At 37.4% G+C, this 23,787-nt stretch overlaps 3 protein-coding genes across 3 annotated transcripts; 1 reads left to right on the top strand and 2 right to left on the bottom strand.

Moving 5' to 3' along the window:
* Positions 1-341: 341 nt before the first annotated feature.
* LOC111458351 (E3 ubiquitin-protein ligase KEG) lies at positions 342-10,290 on the bottom strand. The gene is made up of 16 exons (XM_023100948.1): positions 9,254-10,290; positions 8,379-8,738; positions 8,051-8,281; positions 7,777-7,908; positions 7,351-7,687; positions 7,088-7,245; positions 6,789-6,946; positions 5,203-5,324; positions 4,921-5,055; positions 3,915-4,039; positions 3,638-3,742; positions 3,320-3,553; positions 2,744-3,077; positions 2,485-2,673; positions 2,086-2,391; positions 342-1,968 (listed from the first exon to the last, which is right to left on the bottom strand). The coding sequence occupies exons 1-16, from the start codon at positions 10,003-10,005 to the stop codon at positions 751-753; spliced, it is 4,896 nt and encodes a 1,631-aa protein (XP_022956716.1). The 5' UTR covers positions 10,006-10,290; the 3' UTR covers positions 342-750.
* Positions 10,291-11,647: 1,357 nt separating this feature from the next.
* LOC111458651 (sigma factor binding protein 1, chloroplastic-like) lies at positions 11,648-12,415 on the bottom strand. Its single transcript, XM_023101412.1, has one exon. The coding sequence runs from the start codon at positions 12,222-12,224 to the stop codon at positions 11,844-11,846; it is 381 nt and encodes a 126-aa protein (XP_022957180.1). The 5' UTR covers positions 12,225-12,415; the 3' UTR covers positions 11,648-11,843.
* Positions 12,416-17,850: 5,435 nt separating this feature from the next.
* On the top strand, positions 17,851-23,163 carry LOC111458869 (transcription factor TGA2-like). Its single transcript, XM_023101717.1, has 11 exons — positions 17,851-18,299; positions 18,518-18,634; positions 19,971-20,028; positions 20,114-20,207; positions 20,489-20,560; positions 20,645-20,704; positions 21,339-21,416; positions 21,501-21,552; positions 21,730-22,001; positions 22,484-22,732; positions 22,831-23,163. The coding sequence occupies exons 4-11, from the start codon at positions 20,142-20,144 to the stop codon at positions 22,975-22,977; spliced, it is 996 nt and encodes a 331-aa protein (XP_022957485.1). The 5' UTR covers positions 17,851-18,299; positions 18,518-18,634; positions 19,971-20,028; positions 20,114-20,141; the 3' UTR covers positions 22,978-23,163.
* The last annotated feature ends 624 nt before the right edge of the window (positions 23,164-23,787 follow it).

Below are 23,787 nucleotides of genomic sequence, written 5' to 3'. Positions count from 1 at the left end.
GCTAGCAGATATTGTCTCTGAATTTTCCCTTTCGAGCTTCTAATGGAGGGAGAAGTTTCCACCCCTTATAAAAAAATGTTATGTTTTATTCTCATCTTCAACCGACTTGAGATCCCACAATCCACCCCTCCAGGGTCCAGCGTCTTCGCTAGCACTCATCCCCTTCTCCAATTGGTGTAGGACTCCTCAATCCTAGTTGCGAAATCTCACATCGGTTGAAAAAGATAATAAAATATTTTTTATAAAAGTGTGGAAACTTCTCCATAACAGACACATTTTAAAACTTTGAGGGGAAGCTCGAAGATCTTCCGTGAAGAAAGACAAGAAAACAGAATGAAGAGGAAGAGAAGTTGAAAATATTAATGTTTTAGATGTTCTGTAACTAAAAATATTAGTGTTCAATTTGTACAATGATGAGAATAATGTAATGTTATGCATATGTATTTACCTGGGAACTCAGTATGGTTACCTGCTGCTATAGATATTGTTCCTTGTGTTTCCTATGATTATATAAGCTAAGTCAGTTACATTCCTTCTCTTATGCCTCCTCCTCTACCTATCCACCATACATCTCGGACTATGAACGGTAATAAACCCGTCTCCCATACCGTCCCAAGGATGTTTCATTTGCATAGTGCGATGACGAAACGGTTTCGCTTTAGCAGCTAAAACAGAGCTAAAGGAGGAGATGAAGCCAACTTAGGGGGAGAACATATGGCGCCAAGGGTACGGCAAGGGGTCGTCATCGTGTTAGTTCTCATCGAGAACAATATCTGCAGGATCTCCGATCCATGGTTTACCCTCTCTCCATCGAAACTTGATTCGCAACTTCCCGTTCGCGTCGACTCCAACTACTTGGCCTTTGCTTGCATGAGTCTCCATTCCCCATCCCCAACGTGGTGCAACAAGCCCTTCTCTAATCTTCACTTTGTCTCCAATTTTGAATGGTCTAACTCGTTCCATTTCCCATGCCTTGCATAGCCATAGCTTCTTCTCCATGAAGCAGAACGAAACGAAAAGTTCTCCGTTTTCCTTGCGATGAACCACCCCGATGCTCAGATGATTCACCTCTCCCCATTGATAGGTCGGTGTCGAAACGGAAGGCTTGACTCGAACCCAGTCTCGGACATGAAATTCCTCTTCTTGTATCGACTCTACTTCAGCTGGATCCAGCATCCAAGCTTTAGACCCGGCTGCAGTATATATCTTGAGCTTTCCATCTGCATCAATGGCTGATATCATTCCAACACTATCACTATTGTGCCCCGACCAACCAAATCTTGGTTGGTTTATCGACAATTTAACCCGAACCTTTTGTCCGACCGCTAACTGGTCCACCCGTTCTAAATGGGTAATAGAGTCGACCCAACTTTCTTGCTCTCCACAGAACAGCACACTAATTCTTCCATTCCATTCATCCCCTTCAAACCGTAACCCTTGCACCACTCCGATGCTACCAGGTCCTATTGATTTCCATTTGTTCGAATTTTCCCTCAATCTCACCCACTCTCCTGCCTCGAACATTTGTTCGATCTCAAGATCTGCAGGGTCGCCCCTCCACAACCCGGCGACACCAAAAAACGCCACCCTAACTTCACCATCAGAATGCACACTGGTTATGATGCCACGTGAATCAGATCGAGCCCCTCTCCAACCCCACATTGGCTCAGAAAGTCCCGGGCGAAACCGAACGTACTGCCCAACTTTATAGCACGGAACCTTCTCAACATCCGAAGCATGAGCAAGCCACCTGTTTCTACGAGTACAGCAAGCCAACTCAAGGAATAGATAGTCCTGCACACTATGAACTACTGCAAAACTATCTCTTCCAGCAATATTCCAGTCATAAGTAGGCCTATTTCCAGTATTAGGCTTCGAACGTACCCAATCACCGACTTCAAATCCCGAAAGTTGTTCGGCATCCCCTGGACAAACTTTCCACAAACTCGGTCTCCCTGCCACTTTAACCTGATGAACAATAAACAGATCTTAATCCAGAGTATGTGTGGAAGGGGCAACAGAAATATCAATATCGATAACGAACTTATGGCTTCTTATGCAAAAATAGTAGTATGATATTCTCACATTCAATCCACCGTCCATGTCGACTCGAGCTATTTTTCCAACCGTAGCAGGGGTTTCGTTTGACCATCCTAGACGAGGCTGAGTGACAGAAGGCAGTATATGTATTTCTTGACCAATTTCGAAAGGAGGAACCTTCTCAACATCGGTCACCGAGCAAACAAAAAGTTTGCTCCTGAAACAGAAGGCAATGCCCATCTCTACATCTTCCTCCAAGATATGAATAACTCCAATGCTGTTCCTTGATATATCCTCCCATCCATATTTTGGAGATGACACTGAAGCTTTCACTCTAACCCAGTCACCTACCTACGAAAAATAATGATATTTGAAGAGAAGGAAGCACATGGTCAACTAAAGATCAAATCGTGTGGTAAACGTGTATGGAGAAAAGAAATTTACCTTAAAATCATCGACCTTTTCTATATCGGAAGGATCGGCTTGCCAAGGAATTGGACGATCCGGTATATCGATTATGAGGAGACCATCGCTCTCAATTTCACTAATTCTTCCAACACTATGATGAGTCTCACCACCCCAAGCGTATCGAGGTTCTGCAACCGAGCGCTTAACACACACCCGATCACCGATCTGTAATCGGGATCTATAAGTATCAGAAAAATGAACAACCAAACGAGGATATACAAATGGATCACGTTACCTTAAAAGGAATGACAGGTTCAACCTCCTCTGGTTCACAAAGCCATGGATTTGGAAGATAGCTTAGTTCTAACAATAAGCTACCATCAGGTCTGTTGCAATAAACTATACCAATGCTCCCTGGCGTTACAGATCCTAACCCATGCTTCGCTGTAGTGAGAGTCGGGCGGATGCGAACCCAGTCTCCAACCTTAAATTCTTCGACTCTTTCCATTTCAGCAGGATCAGCTTTCCATCCTCTGGATGCTCCAGGGAATCCAACACGGAGGATTCCATCGTCGTCTACACATAAAACAGTTCCAATACTGTCACGGGATTGTCCACGCCACCCAAACCTGATATAGCACAGATATATTAGTATCATCACAAAAAGCAAAATCAATAGACTTCAAAAAAACAGGCACAGCCACATCACGTGTCAGCAACATCGATCCAATTTTTATAGTTTCGAAGTTTTCCCTTATTCTTCTAGGCTAAAAATAAACAGATCGCAAAATATGAATAAAAAAATCACTATTCATCAAACCACGAGAACACGATCAATTAATATGCGTAGAAATTAGTGTGTGTGCATAACCTGGGCTCTTTTACATCATTTTTAAGTTGGACATGTTGTCCTCTATCCAGCGGGATGACTTTTATAACTTCGTTTGCTAACACGTGAACTTCTCCGGAGCAAAATGAAACCATGAGGTTGTCCCTGTCCAAGATGCTTTGCACAAAACCAACGCTTTTATACTTCGCACCTTGCCAACCATAAGTCGGAGCTGTAATCGTTCTTTTGAATTTTACCCAGTCGCCAATTGCGAATCTAGTCATGATAGAAATTTACGAACTGTGATTCTTATAATAATGAACATAAATAATTGTATAAGTATGCAGTTATTGACATTACATTGTAGGAGACAGATGAATGCCCCTAGACGCCAACGCCTCCCACAATTCTTCAGAAATCCATTCCCGAGGAAGGGCCTCCAAAAAATCACGCAACGTCTTGCCACTGTCACCAGATAAATTTTCTCATCAATAAAAATGATGCTTAAACTCTCCTTTCTATGCCCACAGCATTGAATTTAGATGTCGTACATATAGAACGTTACATTATTTACCGACAAAACTTCGATCGATTCAAATACAACATTAATAATATGTAACAGCCAACTGGTACTTGCCTGTGGTTTCTGACTTCAACAGCAGCATCTGTGTTCCTGAGCATCACAATGAGCCACTGAAGATTTTCACGTATCATTTTGGCTGCATCTGCTGCAATATGGAAAGCATTATCGCCTTCATCGTCCTAACAGCAATTGGCAAGAATTGTAAGCAGACAGCATAAGAAATTCCCTTTATGAAAGAAAAGAAGATGAAGCATCAGCCATAAAAACTCAATAGTGTAACAACTCAAGCGCACCGGTAGCAGATATTGTCCTCTTTGGGCTTTTCTTTTCGGGCTTCCCCTCAAGGCTTTTAAAACGTGTCTGCTAGGGAGAGGTTTCCATATCCTTATAAAGAATGCTTCGTTTTCCTCCCTAAGCGATGGGGATCTCACAATCCACCCCTCTTAGGGGCCCAGCGTCCTCGCTGGCACACCGCCTCGTGTCCACCCCCTTCAGGGTTTAGCCTTCTTGCTGGCACATCGCCCGGTGTCTGGCTCTGATACCATTTGTTACAACCCAAGCCCACCGCTAGCATATATTATTCTCTTTGGGCTTTCCCTTTCAGACTTCCCCTCAAGGTTTTTAAAACGCGTCTGTTAGGAAGAGGTTTCCACACCCTTATATAGAATGCTTCGTTCTCCTCACCAACCAATGTGGGATCTCACAAATAGTCATCAAAAAGCAACTCTTTTAATTGGAAACATTCATTGACATGAATAATATGGACAAATTATCGTACAAAGTCAATAAGAAATACTCTCGATAACATGCTCAGAGCATAAAACATCCTTAACCTACGAAACCCACAAAGAGGCCCTTCATATCGTATCCTATCCGATATACTCTTTACATGTGTTCCCTACTTAATTCGATTTGTTTATTGTCCCAGCAATGTTTGTGAGAACTTTCTTAAGAAAGAATCGGTTTCACTTCGTAACACAAAAATGTTGATTCTTTTCTCTTTTCTTTTCGGGTAGGGGGTGTTCAAAGACAAAACGATCTTATGAAAATTTGAACAAACCTGCAAATTATAATTTGCCCCAGAAGACAAGAGCAATCCAACACATGAGTTCGCTCCACGGGCTAATGCTACATGAAGGGGTATTGTATTGTGCACATTGCAGATGTTGACATCCACCCCAGCATCAAGAATAAGCTGACCACGCGATTTTTTTCAAAATTCAGAACTAAATAAAGTGGGTATGCAGGAAAATAAGGGGGAAAAGAAGTAAAAGTTGTAAGAGCACATATTTATTCTTAACGTCCACGTGCACGAGTATTATCTATATATTTGTTATAGTACCTTAACCAATTCGACATCATTAGCCATAGTGGCGGTGTGAAGAGCTGTCCGACCATGTTGGGCATCCTGGGCAGATGGATCTGCTCCAGCATGAAGCAATAGCTTAACTAGACTTCTTCCATCTACAAGAAGCATGAAGTAACAAATAAATGGTGCAACTACTGGGAAATGAAATTCGATAAAAGAACATGAAAATTGATAAAATCATAAAAATTAATTTTAAAAACAAAAACTAAAAACGGAACTGCACCAAGGAACTAAAAAGGAAACTGCAAACTAAAAACGTATATTTTGCTCTCCTTGTCGTTCTAGAAACTCTCTCTTATCATACCCTTTCCAGTCCCCTGTGAGGACTCAAGGATCAACCAGAAGGAAGTGGGAACAGAAGATAGCTAGATTATCCGACTGCGAATACATTAGCTTAACCTATGAATATGGATGATTATACACTCGACGCTCCATATAAAAAAAAAATAATCAACTTCAGTGGCAGCTAGAAGTGCAGAGCTTTTATTCCACTAAATTTAGAAAGATACATCAAGACACCAAGAGAAAATCTAACTGAGAGTAATATTGGTAAGAATCACAGAAGAACGATAGTAGCATCAACATATGGAACTACTGGATAATGAAATACTTGAGTTATTCAAGTAAAAAAGCAAGTGCCTTAGCTCCACTTTTCTTTAGAGGATATAGGTCCACAACTACAATTAGGGATATTATTATTTCTCCGCATCTTTTAACATAGAAATCAGGAGAAAATCATGCTAAATAATATGATATAGGACCTAGAAGAGGTAGTTGGCTAATTCCTGGATGTTGCATTCACTTAAGAAAATAAATAGACTGCTGAAAGCAAGCTACATTATAGACTCGTTTATAGAACTTCAAAATTGTGAGATCCCACGTCGGTTGGGGAGGAGAACGAAGCATTCTTTATAAGGGTGTGGAAACCTCTCCCTAGCAAACACGTTTTAAAAATTTGAGGGAAAGCCCAAAGAAGCCAATATCTGCTAGCGGTGGGCTTGGGCTGTTATAAATGGTATCAGAGCTAGACACCGGGCGATGTGCTAGCGAGGGGGGGTGGACATGAGGCGGTGTGCTAACAAGGACGCTGGGCCCTGAAGGGAGGTGGGATTAGGAGGGTTCCACATCGATTGGAGAAGGAAACGAATGCCAGCGAGGACGCTAGGCCCCGAAGGGGGGTGGACTGTGAGATCCCACATTAGTTGGGGAGGAGAACGAAGGATTCTTTATAAGGGTGTGAAAACCTCTCCCTATCAGACACGTTTTAAAAACCTTGAAGGGAAACCCGAAAAGGAAAGCCCAAAGAGGACAATATCTGCTAGCGGTGGGCTTCCGCTGTTACAAAAATACTCCCCCCGAACGCAAAATCAACTCCTTGTTGTCCATTGCGCACATAACTACAATAATTGTCTTGTTCCATAGTATTTAATAATCAGAAAATTAAGAAGTAGAAGTTGGCCTACCTTTACAAATTAGAACTCTTAACATCCATGAGTTGGCTAATGAATTTCACTAAATGCAACTATTAGCAATATTAATTGACAAATTGCTATTATTACCACTTTCACGATCTTTTTTTAGAGCAGCAGCCATACACAATGCGGTTCCAGCTGGGCTCGGAATGTCAATTGCCTCAGCAATCTCTTCAGCGGTTGCAATTTCCATCCACTTTTTAACGACGACGACATTACACGTTGACACGCACATGTGCAAGGGTCTGAAAGCAGAATAAATAGAAATATGAAGGTGCTCCAAACATTTATTAAGGGAACGAGAAAGAAAGCCTAACGTCGGGGGTCAAGAAAAACTCCAAACAACTCATGAAATAAACCGTCAATTAAGTAAATGTTTTACTTACGTAAGATTTTTTGAATTCAATATAGCCATTGATCTACATCCCCCGTTCTCCAAAATTATCAGAGCGCAATCCGAATACTTCTTGGTGACTGCTCTGTGCAGAACTGATTCACCTTCATCGTCAACTAGATTTGGGTCAGCTCCAGCCAACAGTAACTCCTATACAGATTTCAGTACGAAGGGATCTGATCAAATTTTGTAAGAAATTAGAAGAAAGATGTCTACCCAAACCACATCTGATAAATAGAGTTCAACAAAGCCTACACGCATGCAGTCAGGTTGGCCATGATAGGCACAGACATGAGCAATGGACGGCCCGAACCCTTCCCTCAATCTAGAACAAACGTTTGCACCTCTTTCAATGAGAATACGAACACATTCTGGGGATCCAGCAGCTAAAGCAAACACTAGTGGAGGATCCCCATCTTTGTCCAAAATGTCGACCTTAGCCTCCTTGAACTCCAAAATAGCCTCTACAATTTCGGCAAAGCCACGTCGACAGGCCAAGTGGAGAGCTGTTTGACCCTCGTCATTTTGAGCTTCTAACAGTTTAGAGATTAAGCTGCTACTGTTTCTCGATGCAGCTTTTACAAGAAGATCTCTGCATAAGCAAAAGGGAGGAATGTTAAGTAAACTTTATTATGTTAAACCTTAACGTTTACAACAATTTTCGGACAATGATCAACTTGCCTAACACCACTGATGTCTCCATCAGACACAAGACGATGCAGATGACCAAGGTTATAACGAAAAACTTCCGTATCAGACATGAGAGAGGTTTCAGTTTCTATGGCATAGGGTCCAGAGCATTTAGCCAAGTCACTGCTTTTACATAAATAAGACGAGAATTTGGGTAAGAAAACAAGAATAAAAGCACCGAAAGCTGTCTACGCTCTTATCGCAGTAGCTCCAAAATGCAAAGACGAGATGTTCTGATGTGCGAACAGGTAATTGAATTGCTTACTTATCAGAACTTGCAGAAAGGCTCCGTGGAATCTCTTGCAGATAGCGAAGGAATGTCGTTAGCATTTTGTTGAATGTAGGCCTTTTCACAGACTTGAACTGCAAGCAGTCACCGATCATTTTCCACAATTCTCTAGGTATCCCGACACCTACAATGCTTGCATATTGTGGAGGTAGTTTCTTAGCCTTTACAACGGCTCGGTAAATTTCCTCCGTGCATAAACCAGACCATCTGCAGAACAAAATCAATATTAGTAAAACTACCCGCCAACCAGAATCGATGAAATAAAAAGAAAAATCACTTTACAGGATCCAGTAGCCACACATACGGGATAGAACCGGTACACATTTCCACCAACGTACAGGCAAAACTCCAAGCATCTGATTCTACAGAAATACCAAGCCCATCGTCCCAGAACGTCAGTGACTTCTTAACAGGCTCCCACGCTTCAGGAGCAGCATAATGTGGACTTAGCATCGCACATTCCATGCACAAATGCGTCTTCGATGAATCACAATCTGATCTAGCTTTTGAGCACATGGGCTTCTTTAGTATAGCAGCAAGTCCATAATCAGAAACCACTGCATGACCAGTAGCATCCAAAAGAAGGTTTGATGGTTTTATGTTCATACATACAACACCAGCAGCATGCAGTTCAGCCACACCTCTTGCAACGTCCACACCGTACCTAGCATTGGCAAATGCATGAACAATGTGAAGAAAGTTCATAGTAAGCTAGCTAATACCAATAATAGATGCTTCCATTTCCTGAAAGAGCTGATTCCTCTAGGTTAATGAGATGGATACTTAAAAAGAATCAGCAACATGCCTCAAGACAGCGTTCCAATGGACCAATAGTACCATGCCCCCCAGACTTGATCCAAACTTTTAACTTCATTTTTCCAGATTCGTCTATTATGCTCAGTCTCAACGATTCATATGAACGAGCAAAACAAAACAATCGCCATATCGGCTCATACATATCCTTAAAGTCGTGATCACAGAAATCATGCACTACAAATTCTTTTATGATCTAGGAAAGAACTAATCAAAATCATACACCTCCAACAGCCTAAGATTTGGCAAACAATTATAGAACACGAAAACAAGAAAAGGGGGCCAAAGAATCCACCCAAATGCTAAGATTTGTAGTAAAGAAATAATTAAGAACCAACAATTCCAAGCACAAGATCAAGTCAAAACCTCAGTATTTGCTCCAATGTCAGGCGCCCCTCGTTCTCCTGCATCTTGGATTGAACAGAACCGTAACACCTATCCATAACCAGATACAAGGAGCCATCCATTTCCATTGCCCCATGAAATGTACACACATTCCTACACCACATGGAAGCCCGCCGCAAGCTCTCGAGCTGCTCAAGAACCCAACTCAAATCCATATCATCACCCACTGCCACTTTCTTCACAGCAACCTGATGTCTACACCTTGTGCTCCCATTTCCCATGCCGCCAAGCACCGCAGTCCATATTTCAACGCCATCCCTTCGACCCTCCCCTATTTGACGCAATAGCTTCAAATCTTTATGTACTCCAACATCTATCACCGGCCCGCACCCTCCCGAGGTCGACGTACAGGATCCGCCACTCCAACGGCGGCGAGAGAGCGATTCCTCATCGGCATTCACCTCACCATCGCCGTTTTCATCGTCTCTCTCATCATCCGTGAAACCACAATCGAATTCCGACGCCGCTACTGCCGTTTTCGAGCTGGAGTGAATCAATGCAAGTACCGCAAAGTTCTTGCGCAGGGCTTGAATGGAATTCCCTACCACCGACACATATCGACATCTCGGACACGACAGCCTCGTGTCGGACGAAGCTATGAACATCCGAGACATACAGTCCGCACAGAAACCATGGCCGCAGTGAAGTAAAAGCGGCACTCTATCTTCCTCGTTGTACCGATTCTGGCACACGGAACAACAGGGAACTTTCATTTCTTCCACTTCCAGTAATCTTCAACCCCTAAAAACTTACCCAGAAGAAATCAAACCAAACAGAAACAGACCCAGAAAAGTTGTAGCTCGAAATTTAAGCTCAATCGATGTGGGGGATGGCAAGAGCTATGATTGAACCATAGTGGGAGTTGAATTGCAGATCCATGAGGTTAGTTCCAGGAAGAATTGCTAAATGAGAACTGAAGCTACCTACAGCTATGCCCGAAAATGGTAAAGTGGAGAGAATCGACAAAAGAATCCAACGGAGAGGGAGAAGGATTTTAGGGAAAAAATAATAAAAAATACAAGTAAGAAAAATTCCATTTTTCTTTTTTAACTTTCAGTGAGTTTGTTCCTCTTCCGTAAAATCATGGTTTAATTATTATATTCTTTCTTTTTAATCTCTAAACTTTTATAAACTTTAAATTAATTTAGACCTTTTTATTACTTACATCTGTGAATTTTTTTATTTTATCCTTCAAAATCATCGGAATAAAATTATTACTTTTAAAAAAAAATTACTACAATGTAATAAAAATTATAATAGATTAACACATTTTTCTATAATATATATTAATCATTGTATTTTAAAAAATTGCATTAATGTTTTTAAATTAATATCTAAATTGATTTGTTTTTTTGAAAACTTTTAGTTTAAATTAATACATTAATCAATTTATTCATTTTATTATTACAAGATTAAACTTTTAATTCAGAATTTTATGTATTTTGTTCATAAGCTTAAAAATTATATAATTATCCATCGAGGCAAATAAAAAAATACCAAAATTTTAAAGTTTAACGATTTGGTAGTTATTGAAATTTTTAGCTATTTAATTTTAAAATATCCATTTTAGTTTCTAAGATTAATATATATATATATATATATATATATATGATATCAATATTATTGAAAACTATCAATATTTGGTCACTCGATATCTACTTAAAATCATTGATTAACTTAGGTGACTTTGATATGGTGTCTATGTTGCACGTTAGAACACATATTTGTAGAAATTTTATTTGTGTTTCAAACAACTTACGACAAAACAAGAAAAATAGTGAAAACCAAATTAATTATTTAAAAAACATACCGTATATAACTCGATAATAATTGACATATATTCCATCGTTGTTAAAAATTGGAGATTCAAATTGTCATTGCCGTATATTTTTGTTGTTAAATTATAAATTTCCGGATATTAAATTGATCTCTGAACCTTACATTTTTTATGTAATAAGTTATCGAAAAAGTTTAATCGGGTAAACTTTCCATTTGTGTCCAAAATATCCCTACGATTTAATTTATTTTATTATTTAATTAAGTTTATATATAAATATTGTTTGTACCTATCCGATAATTATTTTATTATCAATTTTTAACAAAATTTTCAAATAAATGCCAAATGTTGAAAACTAAATAAAATAAGTTTTTAAAAATTTGTTTTTGAATTGGATAAGAAAGCGTGAGAAAACAAATGTATATTATATATATTAAGTTCAGCGTGGTATATATTTAAGCCAAGTGTGTCCCAAATTTAAAGAAAATTAAGTAAATATTCAAATTTAATATCAAATAATTAAACAAATTAATTTTTATTGGGACATTAAAAAAGATAATCACAAACAAAAAACATGATAAACCTCGAATAATTCTCAAATTTTATTATCAACAACGACAAAAAAAAATGTGATAACGAATCAACGATCCATACAAATCCACGTCGTATTATTGAGTTAAAATAAAAAATAAATAATAAAATGGGAGAAATTATAGGGTACGACGAATCTACAGTAGTGTACTTAAACCTGGCATCTCAGTCTGTATAGAAGACTCATGCAAAAAATCCATGGAGCATTTCTTCAAAACTCGCATCAAAGTTCTGCAGAACAAAATCATCTTCCGGCGGAGCAACCAACGACTGATACGCCGCCGTTTCGATCTTTCCCGCCACAAGACGATGGTCGCGATCAATTAGATTGTCATCGCCGAGGATTTGGTAATCGAGGAACGCGGACGATTGAAAGTTCCGATCAGCTGCGATGAGTTCCATGAAACTCTCGGCGTCAGAGTCCTGGCCGGTGAGTTTCTGGACGAGAGATCTAAACTTCGAGGCGCTGGTTTTCACCTTCATCGGACTCGAAATGTACACGACTTTGAAACCGGCGGCCGATTTCTTGGTTCTCTTCGGCGGTTTTTTGCCGATTACATCCATCTGATTCTTCTCCTCTTTTGATTTTTGTTTTCAATTACAGAGGAAGATGAGGGAGGTTAAATTATTGCAGTTCTTATGAGTTTTGTTGGAGTGGAAGGATATGGTGGATTTATAAGGAAGTACGGATAATGGAGCGGAGAAATTTTCTTGGGAAACAAACAAGCGCCGGTTTCCGGGAAAGTCGTGGGTGGGAAAATTGAAGGGAAAACGAAAATTCTTAATGAATGTGAATAAAATGGGGAAAAAGCAATAGATGCTTCTCAAGCCGCGGGGACAAAAATAAAATATCTCGTCCAAATATTTATTTTTTTATTTTAAGCTTTCTGTTCCCACCGAACTTATTTCCTTCTCCTCTCTAATTAATGTGAGATATCACAATCTATTCCCCCTTTAAGGCTCAGTGTGCGCTAGTACTCATTTCTTTCTCCAATCAATATGGGACTCCGCCAATTCCATCCCTTTGGGACCCAGCGTCTTTATTGGCACACTGCCTCGTGTCAACCCCCTTCAGAGAACAACCTCCTTGTTAGCACATCGCCTTTTGTCTGGCTTTGTTACTAATTGAAACTTCCTAGACCCACCATTAGCAAATACTGTCCTATTTGGACTTTCACTTCCAGGTTTTTCCTCAACGTTTTTAAAACGCATCTACTAAGAAACGACTTCCACACCTTTATAACAAAACTATAGTGTGCAATCAGGATTCGTGTGTATTCAATTAATTTCAAGATAATTATTGAATTTAATTATAATTTTAAAGTTGTTTGAACCGTTGTCTATTCAACTTATGCATACAAAAAGTGTTCACCATTAGATTTATATTGTAACCATAGACTTATGTGGTTTAATACCAGAGACAAATATATATTTTAATTCAACTACTGAAATGATAATTAATTATAACATGATTGACAACGAAAAAATTGTATACTTCTAACGAACGGATTGAGTTTTCTCTAATTAGGACTAATTTTGCGTAAATGCCTCCGCTTGATTTTAATATTTTCCCCTGTAAATTTCTAACATGTAGCTTATTTGGATGATTTTAATGTTGTAATAATCGACGTGGAAGTACAAGTCAAATACAATATTCAGAAAGATGACAATAACACGTGGCGTGACATGATAGGTGATGTAAGGTAGGATAATTTAAACAATTTTCTTTAAAAAACGTATATAATTATTACGTCACTGTGAAATATTACAAATACAGTCGATGACACAATGATAGAGTGAACGTTTGGAACTGATTTTTTAATATAAAAAATTAAAAATACACAATTTTTTAATTAAATTAATGCCGGTATTTAATTTTGACAGCGAGAGCTCGTTGCGTTCAAAGCAATTAAGTAAATAAATAATTAAGTCACGTGGGCAGCCTTGTCTGACTATGAATTTCTAGGTTTCGCGAACATTGGTTTAAACACGTGTCGCCCATTTATTGGCTGTCATATCTTTCCTGGACACCTGTCGTTTCATACTGTGGAAATATGTTTAATTGAGACTTGGAGTAAGATGTAATCATCCTCCATCTCTTATTTTTAATTTGTTTAATATATATACGTGGATTTTTTTTTGTTAAATTAATAAAAAGAAGCCTTTAGTATAAAAATATCTTTAAATTTTTTAAAACATATTTTTACCATTAATTCATTAATTTTAGAAAACGGTTAATAATTTGTTTCAAAAATATCATTCAACATTCAAAAAAATTAAAAAAACTTTTAAAATAACTTAAAATTTTTAAATATTCATTAATACTTTCCGATGTTTTTTAAATTTAAAAAAAAAATACCTTATAAATTTGTTTAAAAAGTTTAAAAATAATTTTGGTGTTAGTATCATAAATACTTATAACATTCTAAAAGTAGTATTAAAATGTTTGAAAATAATTTACAACGCGTTGATGGACAATTTTCGTCTGTATATGAACAATAAATATTTTAAAATAATTTAAGAGTATTAATAAATATTTTTAACTTTAATGGTGTTTTTTAAACACTAGTAAAAGGGTATTTTTACGGGTGGTTTCCCTCCCAAACTAATAATAATAATAGGATATTATTAAAATTTTGAAAAGTTTAAAAGACATTTTTATTAATTTAAGGTTTTTTAAAAAATAATTGGTAAAAATTGAGATAGTGATAATAAATTATGAAGCTAAAATTAGAGTTACAAAATTTAAAATTTTATTAGACAATTAATTCAGAAAAAAAATAAATTTTTTTTAAGATTTTAAATATTTTTTGGGACATAAATTTAAAAATTGATTATGTTGTTTGACATTTGACGAAAAACTATGCCCAATCATTGAGATCATCGTAGTCCAAGATTATTTAGTTATTTATTTATTTATTTAAATTAAGTATTGAGACTTGACCCTTTCCATTTTTTCGACATCCTCATTTTTTTTTTAAATTAACTTTGTAAGAAAAATAAAAAATCAAATTTTATAATAATTTGGAATATTTGACCTAAACTACTCCAAATTGCCCGTTTTAAATTATATACATATAATATCACCAAAGTAGTATAATTGTGTCGTTTAAAAACATACTATTTAATATTGAATATGTGAATATATTTTTAAAACATCGTTAAAATAAAATTTATTCATTTTTTTCCGATCTTTATCTATATTCCTAATGTTAGGAAAAAAAAAAAGAGATAACGTAGGATAGTTGACCGTTCATTATAAGAAAAATATCTAGATATTTGCATTACATTACGACTTACCATATTTGGCATTTTATTAAAGGCAAATATATGGTATTCATTTATTATTCTTTCTATTTATTGTTATTTTCATATTATTTGTAATTTACATATTTCTCTATTCGGTAAATGATTGTAAATAAGAGAACTTTCACCGCATTAGATGCGGTGGATTCAACAAATATTCACATATACTTATATTTATAATAATTTAATTTATTTAATGGATATCTGATGTTAATACAGGAACAAACTCTAATTATAAAAGAAAAGTGCGTAAAAATACATCAGACAGAAGGACACGGCATATTACTCAAAGAAGACATACGATAGAACTATTAATTTTACAAAATTAGAGTGATTATTTTAATAGTGATTAAATTAAATACGCTATTATTAATATTCGTTTAAAAATAATGGATATTTTCTTGGACACTCGTATACTCCAATTCTCTTAATCTTTGTTAGCGACGGGACTAGGCAAGTGCCAAGAAATTCTTGGATCGTACTCGTCAAAATTGTTGATTGAAAGGCCAACAATATCAAATCTAAATGCAAATTTTGGCATGATTAGTGGATTATTATTTTCTTTCGCACATTAATATCAAACACATTTCGTCAAAATATATATATATATATATATAAACACGACAGTGACGATTTGAATAGTCAATTACAACCGTTCAATTAATTAAAACATATATTTTCGACCCATAAATTAGATGGTCTAATCTCTACCTTTTATATTATTGAATTTATAAAATAAAATAAATAATTTAAATAGATGTGATTATATATATACCATTTCATCTAAGTAAATTTTATTTTTTTTATTTTAAAATTAAGTTTGTGAATAATATGAAATTCTCTGTTTACATTTAAAAAAATAAAAGATCAACTAATTTTTTTTATTTGAAAATCCAAACGTTTGAATTCACACTCTACAATTACAACATAATTTCGTTGATCATTTAAAAAAAAAATGTTTTTAAGATCGGCTCACATAATATGAATTGAATTTGTTGGATGATGGAAGTCCCACATCGACTAATTTAAGGTGTGATCATGGGTTTATAAGTGAGGAATACTAACTCCATTGGTATGAGGCCTTTTGAGGAATCCCAAAGCAAAGCCACGAGAGCTTATGCTCAAAGTGGACAATATCATACCATTGTGGAGAGTCATGTTCGTCTAACAGAATTTATTTGTTTTATATTACGAAAGATAATTTTCCTAGTAAATATCTTAACAAGTTCTTTATAAATATTATCTTGTTCGAAAAAAAGTTCAAGACTAACGATCTGTCTACAAAGATTGATGCATGCCACTTTAGATAGTCTACTCATCTTTACACGTACTAGAAATCCCCTCATGATGGACAAGAAATGTCAACAACGTGAGCTGGCTTTAATTCTTTATAGGTCTACCTTATCCCCGGGTTTTATTATTTTAAAAAAATAATAATAAAAGAACAATAGAGTGAAAAGAAAATAGACACGAAAGCTTGGAAGCGGGTCAAAAGGAAGGATACAAAAAATTAATAAATTCGTTTTCAAGTTAGGAAAAAAATATATGATTTGGTCATGTAATCACATGTTATGACCAAGAATCCCGAGGGCGAATTTGTCATTAATATATTGTTTCACAAGAAAAGAAAAATTATTACATAATTTTCATTTTGTTTTAAGTTTTTTTTTAATAAATTAATAATATGTGACATCGAGATTTGAACCTCTTATCTTTTTAGTTAATAAACATTATCTTTATGAAGCAAACAGGTATTGAGTCAATAATCTTTACCGATTCCTAATAACATTGTGTAACTCGAAATCATCGCCATATAGCTAACCCATGCGTTTACTAGCAAAACAACGCTCATAAGAAGTCGAGAAATATAGACTTGGTTCAAGAGTGCAAGAGTGTTTTTTTTATCAAACTCTTAAGTTATGGCTCGGTTCTGAATGATTGGAGAGTGAACCACGACCTATTTTCACCATCAACGCTACTACGATCAACACAAATCACGAAAGTAAATCTAAAAAAAAAAAAAAAAAAAAAAAAAAAAAAAAAAAAAAAAAAAAAAAAAAAAAATCCACTTGGCCATTCAATATTTAATTTAAATAAAGAAAAAAAAAACTATTAAACTATACCTAATATCATTGAAAAAAAAAGTGGTCAATTTTAGAGGGACATACCTACCTAACTCCTAAAATAATTTATCACCATTAAAAAAATTATAGAAATGCTATTTCAATTCCACTTTTCTCTTCACCGGAAAAATAACTATAAGAATATAATAGTAGATATTGTACTTTTTAACTTTCCATTATGGGTTTCCCTTTCAAAAATTTAAAACGTATCTGATTTTCATATCCTTATAAGAATGTTTCGTTCCCCTCTATAACCTATGTGAGATTTCACAACCACCTTTCTTGGAGTCCCAACGTCATCGCTGGTACACTGCTCGGTGTTTGACTCTGATACATTAGTAATAATCCAAGTCCACCACTAGCCGATATTGCTCTCTTTGGACTTTCCTTTAAGTTTGAGTTTCCACATCTTTACAATAATGATTCGTTCCTCTCTCTAATCGACGTGAGATCTCTTAAAAAAAAACTTATTTTTTGGTATTCATTTGACTCAATTTAATCAAATTTAAACGTTACTCACAATAAAATCGAAAAATATGGATGATAACTCAGGACAAACAAAAAACCAAGCTGAAAAAAGAGTCCAAAGGCACCAAAAAGAGTCATAAAATTCAGTAATCATTAGATTAGAACGTGTTCATCTCTCTCTCATTATTCCCCAAAAGTAGAGAATTTTTGGTGGTTCCCAAATGAGTGGTCAAAGGATCGGTCAAACCATGAAGCTACTGGAAATGGTGTATATTATTTCAAAATCAATCCCATGGCTAAAAGTGGATCACTGCCTGCGCTGAAGCTACCAAAGAAAAACACCCACAAAAGTATCCATTTCAAACCCACACAGGATTAGAAAAAAGGGCAACAGGTAATAATTGGGCATCGGAAAGCTGAAGATTGCCACGCAAAAAGAACGTCCTCTTGAGATTGGCACACACCTGAAACGTCCCTCTCCCCCTCACCTTTCCCACACTTGAATCCAGTAATACACGAGCGCCCTCTCAAATCCCCCCACCATCTTCCTCTTTTACTGCCTTTACTTTCCTTTAACAGAGCCCCATCTGTAAGCAAGCGCTTCCATGTTCTTGATTTTGGGAACGGGGGGCCTTCCAAATCTTCCAATCTCCTCAATTTAGCCATCTGGGTCTCGCTTATTTGGGGTTAAATACGTCCTGATATGCCATTTTGACTTGTTTTGGGCGATCTTGACATCTGGGTATTGTTGGTTTCTGTTTATCTTTGTGTCCCATTTTGACTTGATTAGGATCTTTACTGAATTTGATCTATTTGATCTATGCTATTCGATATGGCTGATACTTGATTATATCTTCTCTTCGAGGCTTCTTGCTATTCTTTTCCTGGCATCATCGGTTGCTATGCTTACTTTTAGTTGATTAGCTAAATTTCTGGGTTCTTTTGATTTTGATGTCTTAGACTGTTCTTCATGACGGTTGTTGGGCGAGTGGACCAGGCGAGTTGAGGAAGAAATGAGAAGAAAGTGGCAAGCGGGATGCCAGGTTTTGCTTCAGAGATATCCATTTGTAGCTAACTGTGAGTTCCTTCCCTTATGTTTGCTCATATGGCTGCTCCAACTTGTGTTAACTTGTAACTCTCTAGCTACTTGTCCTGTCGTTCCTGTAATACTCAGAACATGAGAATCAATTTCTGAGCTGCTGTTTGCTTGTTTACTTGCTGCATTCAAACACAATGATTGGTTCAATTGCTAGTTGGGTTTGAGTTTTTCGACAGGAAATAACTCGTCGAAGTGTCAGTTCCTGGTACTTAATTGCAAGTTCTGGTCAAACATGGCTAATCCCGTTAATGGAAAGGGCTGTTACAAATGGTGTCAAAGCCAGACACTGGGCGGTGTGCCAGCGAGGACGTTGGGCCCCCAAGGGGATCGATTGTAAGATCTCACATCGGTTGGAGAAGAGAACAAAACATTGCTTATAAGAGTGCGGAAACCTCTCCCTAATATACGCGGTTTAAAAACCTTCAGGAGAAGCCCGAAAGGAAAAGCCCAAAGAGACAATATCTGCTAGCGGTAGGTTTGAGCTGTTACAAATGGTATTAGAGCTAGACATCGGGCGATGTGCCAGCGAGGACGTTGGGCCCCCAAGGCGGTGGATTGTGAGATCACACATCGGTTGGAGAGGAGAACGAAACATTGCTTATAAGAGTGTGGAAACCTCTCCCTAATAGACGCGTCTTAAAAACCAGGGGAAGCCCGAAAGGGAAAACCTAAAGAGGATAATATCTGCTAGTTGTGGGTTTGGGTTGTTACAAGAATAGTAATGCAACGACGACTTATCGTTGCTTTGAAGCATATTCTTCGTCGAAACCTTACCGTCATGCCATATCAGTCCTTGGATCAGTGCCCACAGTTTTCTATTCACACCATTAAAGAAAAAGGACTGCTTGATTACATTTCCAACTCACCTCTAACAACAACTGATAGTTTCTACTTTTCTTTTCTTAGCTTCTTCACACGGTCAAATGGCGTTTTTCTTCCAACTACGTAGGTCTCGTTGACCACGACCTTATAAATTTCGTTTAACTCAAATAAAACTGTGACAGCTCAAGCCCACCGCTAGCAAAAATTGTCCTCTTTAGGCTTTCTCTTTCGAGTTTCCCCTCAAAATTTTTAAAACATGTCTGCTAGGAAGAGATTTCCACATCCTTATAAAGGGTGTTTCGTTCTCCTCCCCAACCGATATGGGACATCACAAAAACGAATCGTATATAAGAAGAAAAATGGTGTTTATAGCTTTAGTTTATGTTTGCTAAACAGAACCGAGTGTAAATTCGAGTAAGAGAAAAACACACGCACGCACGTTTATGCATGTCCTCTTTTATTGGGTAGTAATATGTTGTACTCTTGATGCAGAAACTGTGCTTAAAACCCCTATTAAGAAGCCAAACAGTTGCTTGTAACCTTCAGTAAGGTGAGCTCTATTTGATTGCTGATTTTGTGTCCTCTTATACTGTCACAACACTTCCCATGATGCCCTTGGTTTCCTTATCTTGCAGTATTGAGGACAACCTCAAAGTATATGCCATGACTGATGTCAGTCCAAGGACTGATATCTCTACCGACGTCGACACAGATGACAAAAACCAGAGGGTAATATGTCTTTCATATTCAAATTACGTGCTATCTTGTCCATCTTTGTATTTACACGATTCAGATCATTACTGTGAGATCTCACATCGGTTGGAGAGGAGAACGAAACATTTTTTTGTAAGAATGTGGAAACCTCTCTCTAGCAGACGTGTTTTAAAAACCTTGAGGGGAAGCCCAAAAGGAAAAACCCAAAGAGAACAATATCTGCTAGCGGTAGGTTTGGACATATACACATATACATACACGCATATACATTTGATCTTTTTCTTCCACATTTACAGCTCGATATGGTTCAGTGGAACACGGTGGCTTCTGATTCGAGTGATAGAACGAAAGATAAGTCCGATCAGAAGGTTGTACTCGTACATTAGTTATTTAATCTTTGCTGTGATGACCTTGTGTGATAAAAATGGATCATTATATTTTTCTCTTCTCAGACTCTACGTAGGCTCGCGCAGAATCGTGAAGCTGCCCGAAAAAGCCGACTGCGAAAAAAAGTAGGCCTTATATTTCTCCTTCTGTTTCTATTCCGACTCTGGCACGTTGCTGTCGTTGCTGTTATTTAGTTTAGAAATAGAAGCTTTAAATTAAGAAAATACAGTAACCGCCTAAGCCCACCACTAGCAGATATTGTTCTCTTTGAACTTTCCCTTTCGGACTTCCTTCAAAGTTTTTAAAACGCGTCTGCTAGAGAGAGGTTTCCACACCCTTATAAAGCATGCTTCGTTCCCCTCTCCAACCCGACGTGGGATCTCACAATCCACTTCCCTTCGGGGCTCAGCGCGCTTGGTGTCCACCCCCCTTTGCGTCCTCGCTGACACACCGCTCGGTGTCTAGCTTTGATACCATCTGTAACAGCCTAAGCCCACCGCTAGTAGATATTGTCCTCTTTGGACTTTCCCTTTCGGATTTTCCCTCAAGGGTTTTTAAAATGCGTTTGCTTGGAAGAAGTTTCCACGCCCTTATAAAGAATAATCCGTTGATCTTAATCTTATCCATGATTAGAGGCTTTCAGTGTTAGTGCCACTACCATATTGTCCTATACTCTCTATTAAATGAAAACTTGAAGCATAATCATTATGTTAGAAGATCATTAAATCCAACTTGTTCTTCCATCTTGTCTGTATGTAGGCATATGTCCAACAGCTAGAGAGCAGTCGTTTAAAGTTGACACAACTAGAGCAGGAGCTTCAGCGAGCACGGCAGCAGGTTGCCTGCATTGTGTTTCTCTGTTGTTCTCTATCACTCAAGTTTGAATCTCTTCAAATTTCTTATAAATTGTGTCCTTTTTAGGGAGTGTTCATATCAAGCTCAGGAGATCAGGCCCATTCGATTACTGGAAATGGTATTTGAATTATTTTGAATCACGATATTACTTTCACGAGACGTCGTAATCTGGCACGATTATTAGTATAACTCGATCTCGTTTATCCTGATTATGTAACTTTTTGGCAGTAAGTGTTTTGTTTTAGCTATCTTTTCAGTTTGAAGTTGCATAGCATTAGCTGCTACACATTTGCAGGGGCCATGGCATTTGATGTGGAATATGCCCGTTGGTTGGAAGAACAAAACAAGCAGATCAATGAACTGAGAGCAGCAGTGAACTCTCATGCAAGTGATACTGAACTCCGAATGATTGTCGATGGCGTCTTGGCTCATTACGATGAGGTTTTTCGGCTAAAGGGCATTGCTGCAAAGGCTGATGTTTTCCATTTATTGTCTGGCATGTGGAAAACTCCTGCTGAAAGATGTTTTTTGTGGCTTGGTGGTTTCCGTTCATCGGAGCTCCTAAAGGTGTGCTCATTTATTGTCTCTAGATCCCATATCGGTTGGAGAGAAGAACGAAGCATTCCTTATAAGAATGTGGAAACCTCTCCTTAGTAGACGCATTTAAAAACTGTGAGGTTGATGACGATACGTAACGGGCAAAAGCGGGCAGTATCTCCCAGCGATGGGCTTGAGATGTTACAAATGATATCAAAGTCAGACACCGAGCAGCGTGCCAGCGAGGACGCTGGTCCCCAAGAGGGGTGGATTGTGAGATCCCACATCGGTTGGAGAGGAGAACGAAACATTCCTTATAAGAGTATAGAAACCTCTCCATAGTAGACGCGTTTTAAAACCATGAGGCTGACGGTGATACGTAATGGGCCAAAACGGACAATATCTACTAATGGTGGGCTTGGACTGCTTTAACTGATGTTTTGATGTTAATACGAGTGAGAAGTAAAGGTCTGAGTTTTAAGCATTACTAAAAGATTGGAATTCCGTTGCAGCTTCTTGTCAATCAATTAGAGCCCCTCACAGAACAGCAGTTCATGGGCATATCCAACTTGCAGCAGTCTTCACAACAGACTGAAGATGCATTGTCACAAGGCATGGAAGCATTGCAACAGTCGTTGGCCGAGACGTTGTCTAGCGGATCTCTTGGCTCCTCGAACACATCTGGCAATGTGGCAAACTATATGGGTCAAATGGCCACAGCCATGGGCAAATTTGGGACTCTTGAGGGGTTTATTCGCCAGGTATCTTTCATGATGTGTTCTTAGATGCGTACGATGATCAAATCTTACATTTAGGATCTGATTCACTATTGCTTCCTTTTCTCCCTTTGGAATTGTAGGCTGACAATCTACGGCAACAAACACTACAACAAATGCATCGGATATTGACAACTCGTCAGTCGGCTCGTGCGCTTCTTGCAATTCATGATTACTTCTCCAGACTACGAGCCCTTAGTTCACTGTGGCTTGCTCGCCCAAAAGAGTGAACAGCTTAAAAACGCTTTAGTTTTCAATTTTTATGTGTGTGTCAGATTATATGGTATCAGTCTTGTGATGATCTAGAGAGGCTACACTCTGTATATATCTGTATGTTGTTTACGGCAAGTCCATTTTTTTGGATACAAAACAATTCTATTCCTAGATATATGCAACCTTTATGTATTTGATTTGTAGATTCATAATCTATAAAGGTCAAGACATAAACCTATGCCTTGTAAACTCATGCTCAAACATGAACTTAGGCTTCTCAACTCGAGTTATGAGTCTAATTCGAAAGCCAATTGGTTCTTATGCCAAAAATTCCTAAAGATGATGAAATAAAACAAAAGCATCAATAAAGCAATGGAAAAGCATCTTATACTCACTAACAGCATAGAATATTCAAAGTTTAGAACCTTGACCCTTTTAAAAATATCTTCACAGTTTTCAGTTTTCTTACATCTAGTTGTTTTTAAAGAATTCTCAGGGTCTCGAGAAATTTTGCATAAACTAAAAAAACAATACAAAAACAATAGACTAAAACATGCTTCATCTCGCTTTTAACTGGATGTAACAATCTTATTGTCAGTCACTTCTCCGAACATTATAAGCTTACTTGCTAAGTACCTTTTTAAGCACTTAAAAAATCATTGGAACTTCAGAAACTAAATAAAAATATATCAAAGATGAGATAGATTGAGAACAGTCTAAATGGTTTTTGTGCACACTTCACACCCCACAATTAAGATAATTGCTAACGTAATTTGTGATCTTGATAATGATTAGAACTTATAAACATGCCAGTGATAAAACGAAGA

This window comes from Cucurbita moschata, unplaced genomic scaffold (assembly GCF_002738365.1).
Source record: "Cucurbita moschata cultivar Rifu unplaced genomic scaffold, Cmos_1.0 Cmo_Scf00021, whole genome shotgun sequence".
Classification (NCBI taxonomy): Eukaryota; Viridiplantae; Streptophyta; class Magnoliopsida; order Cucurbitales; family Cucurbitaceae; genus Cucurbita; species Cucurbita moschata.
The sequence above is the reverse complement of the archived record's forward strand: the minus strand, read 5'-3'. Positions and strand labels throughout refer to the sequence as shown.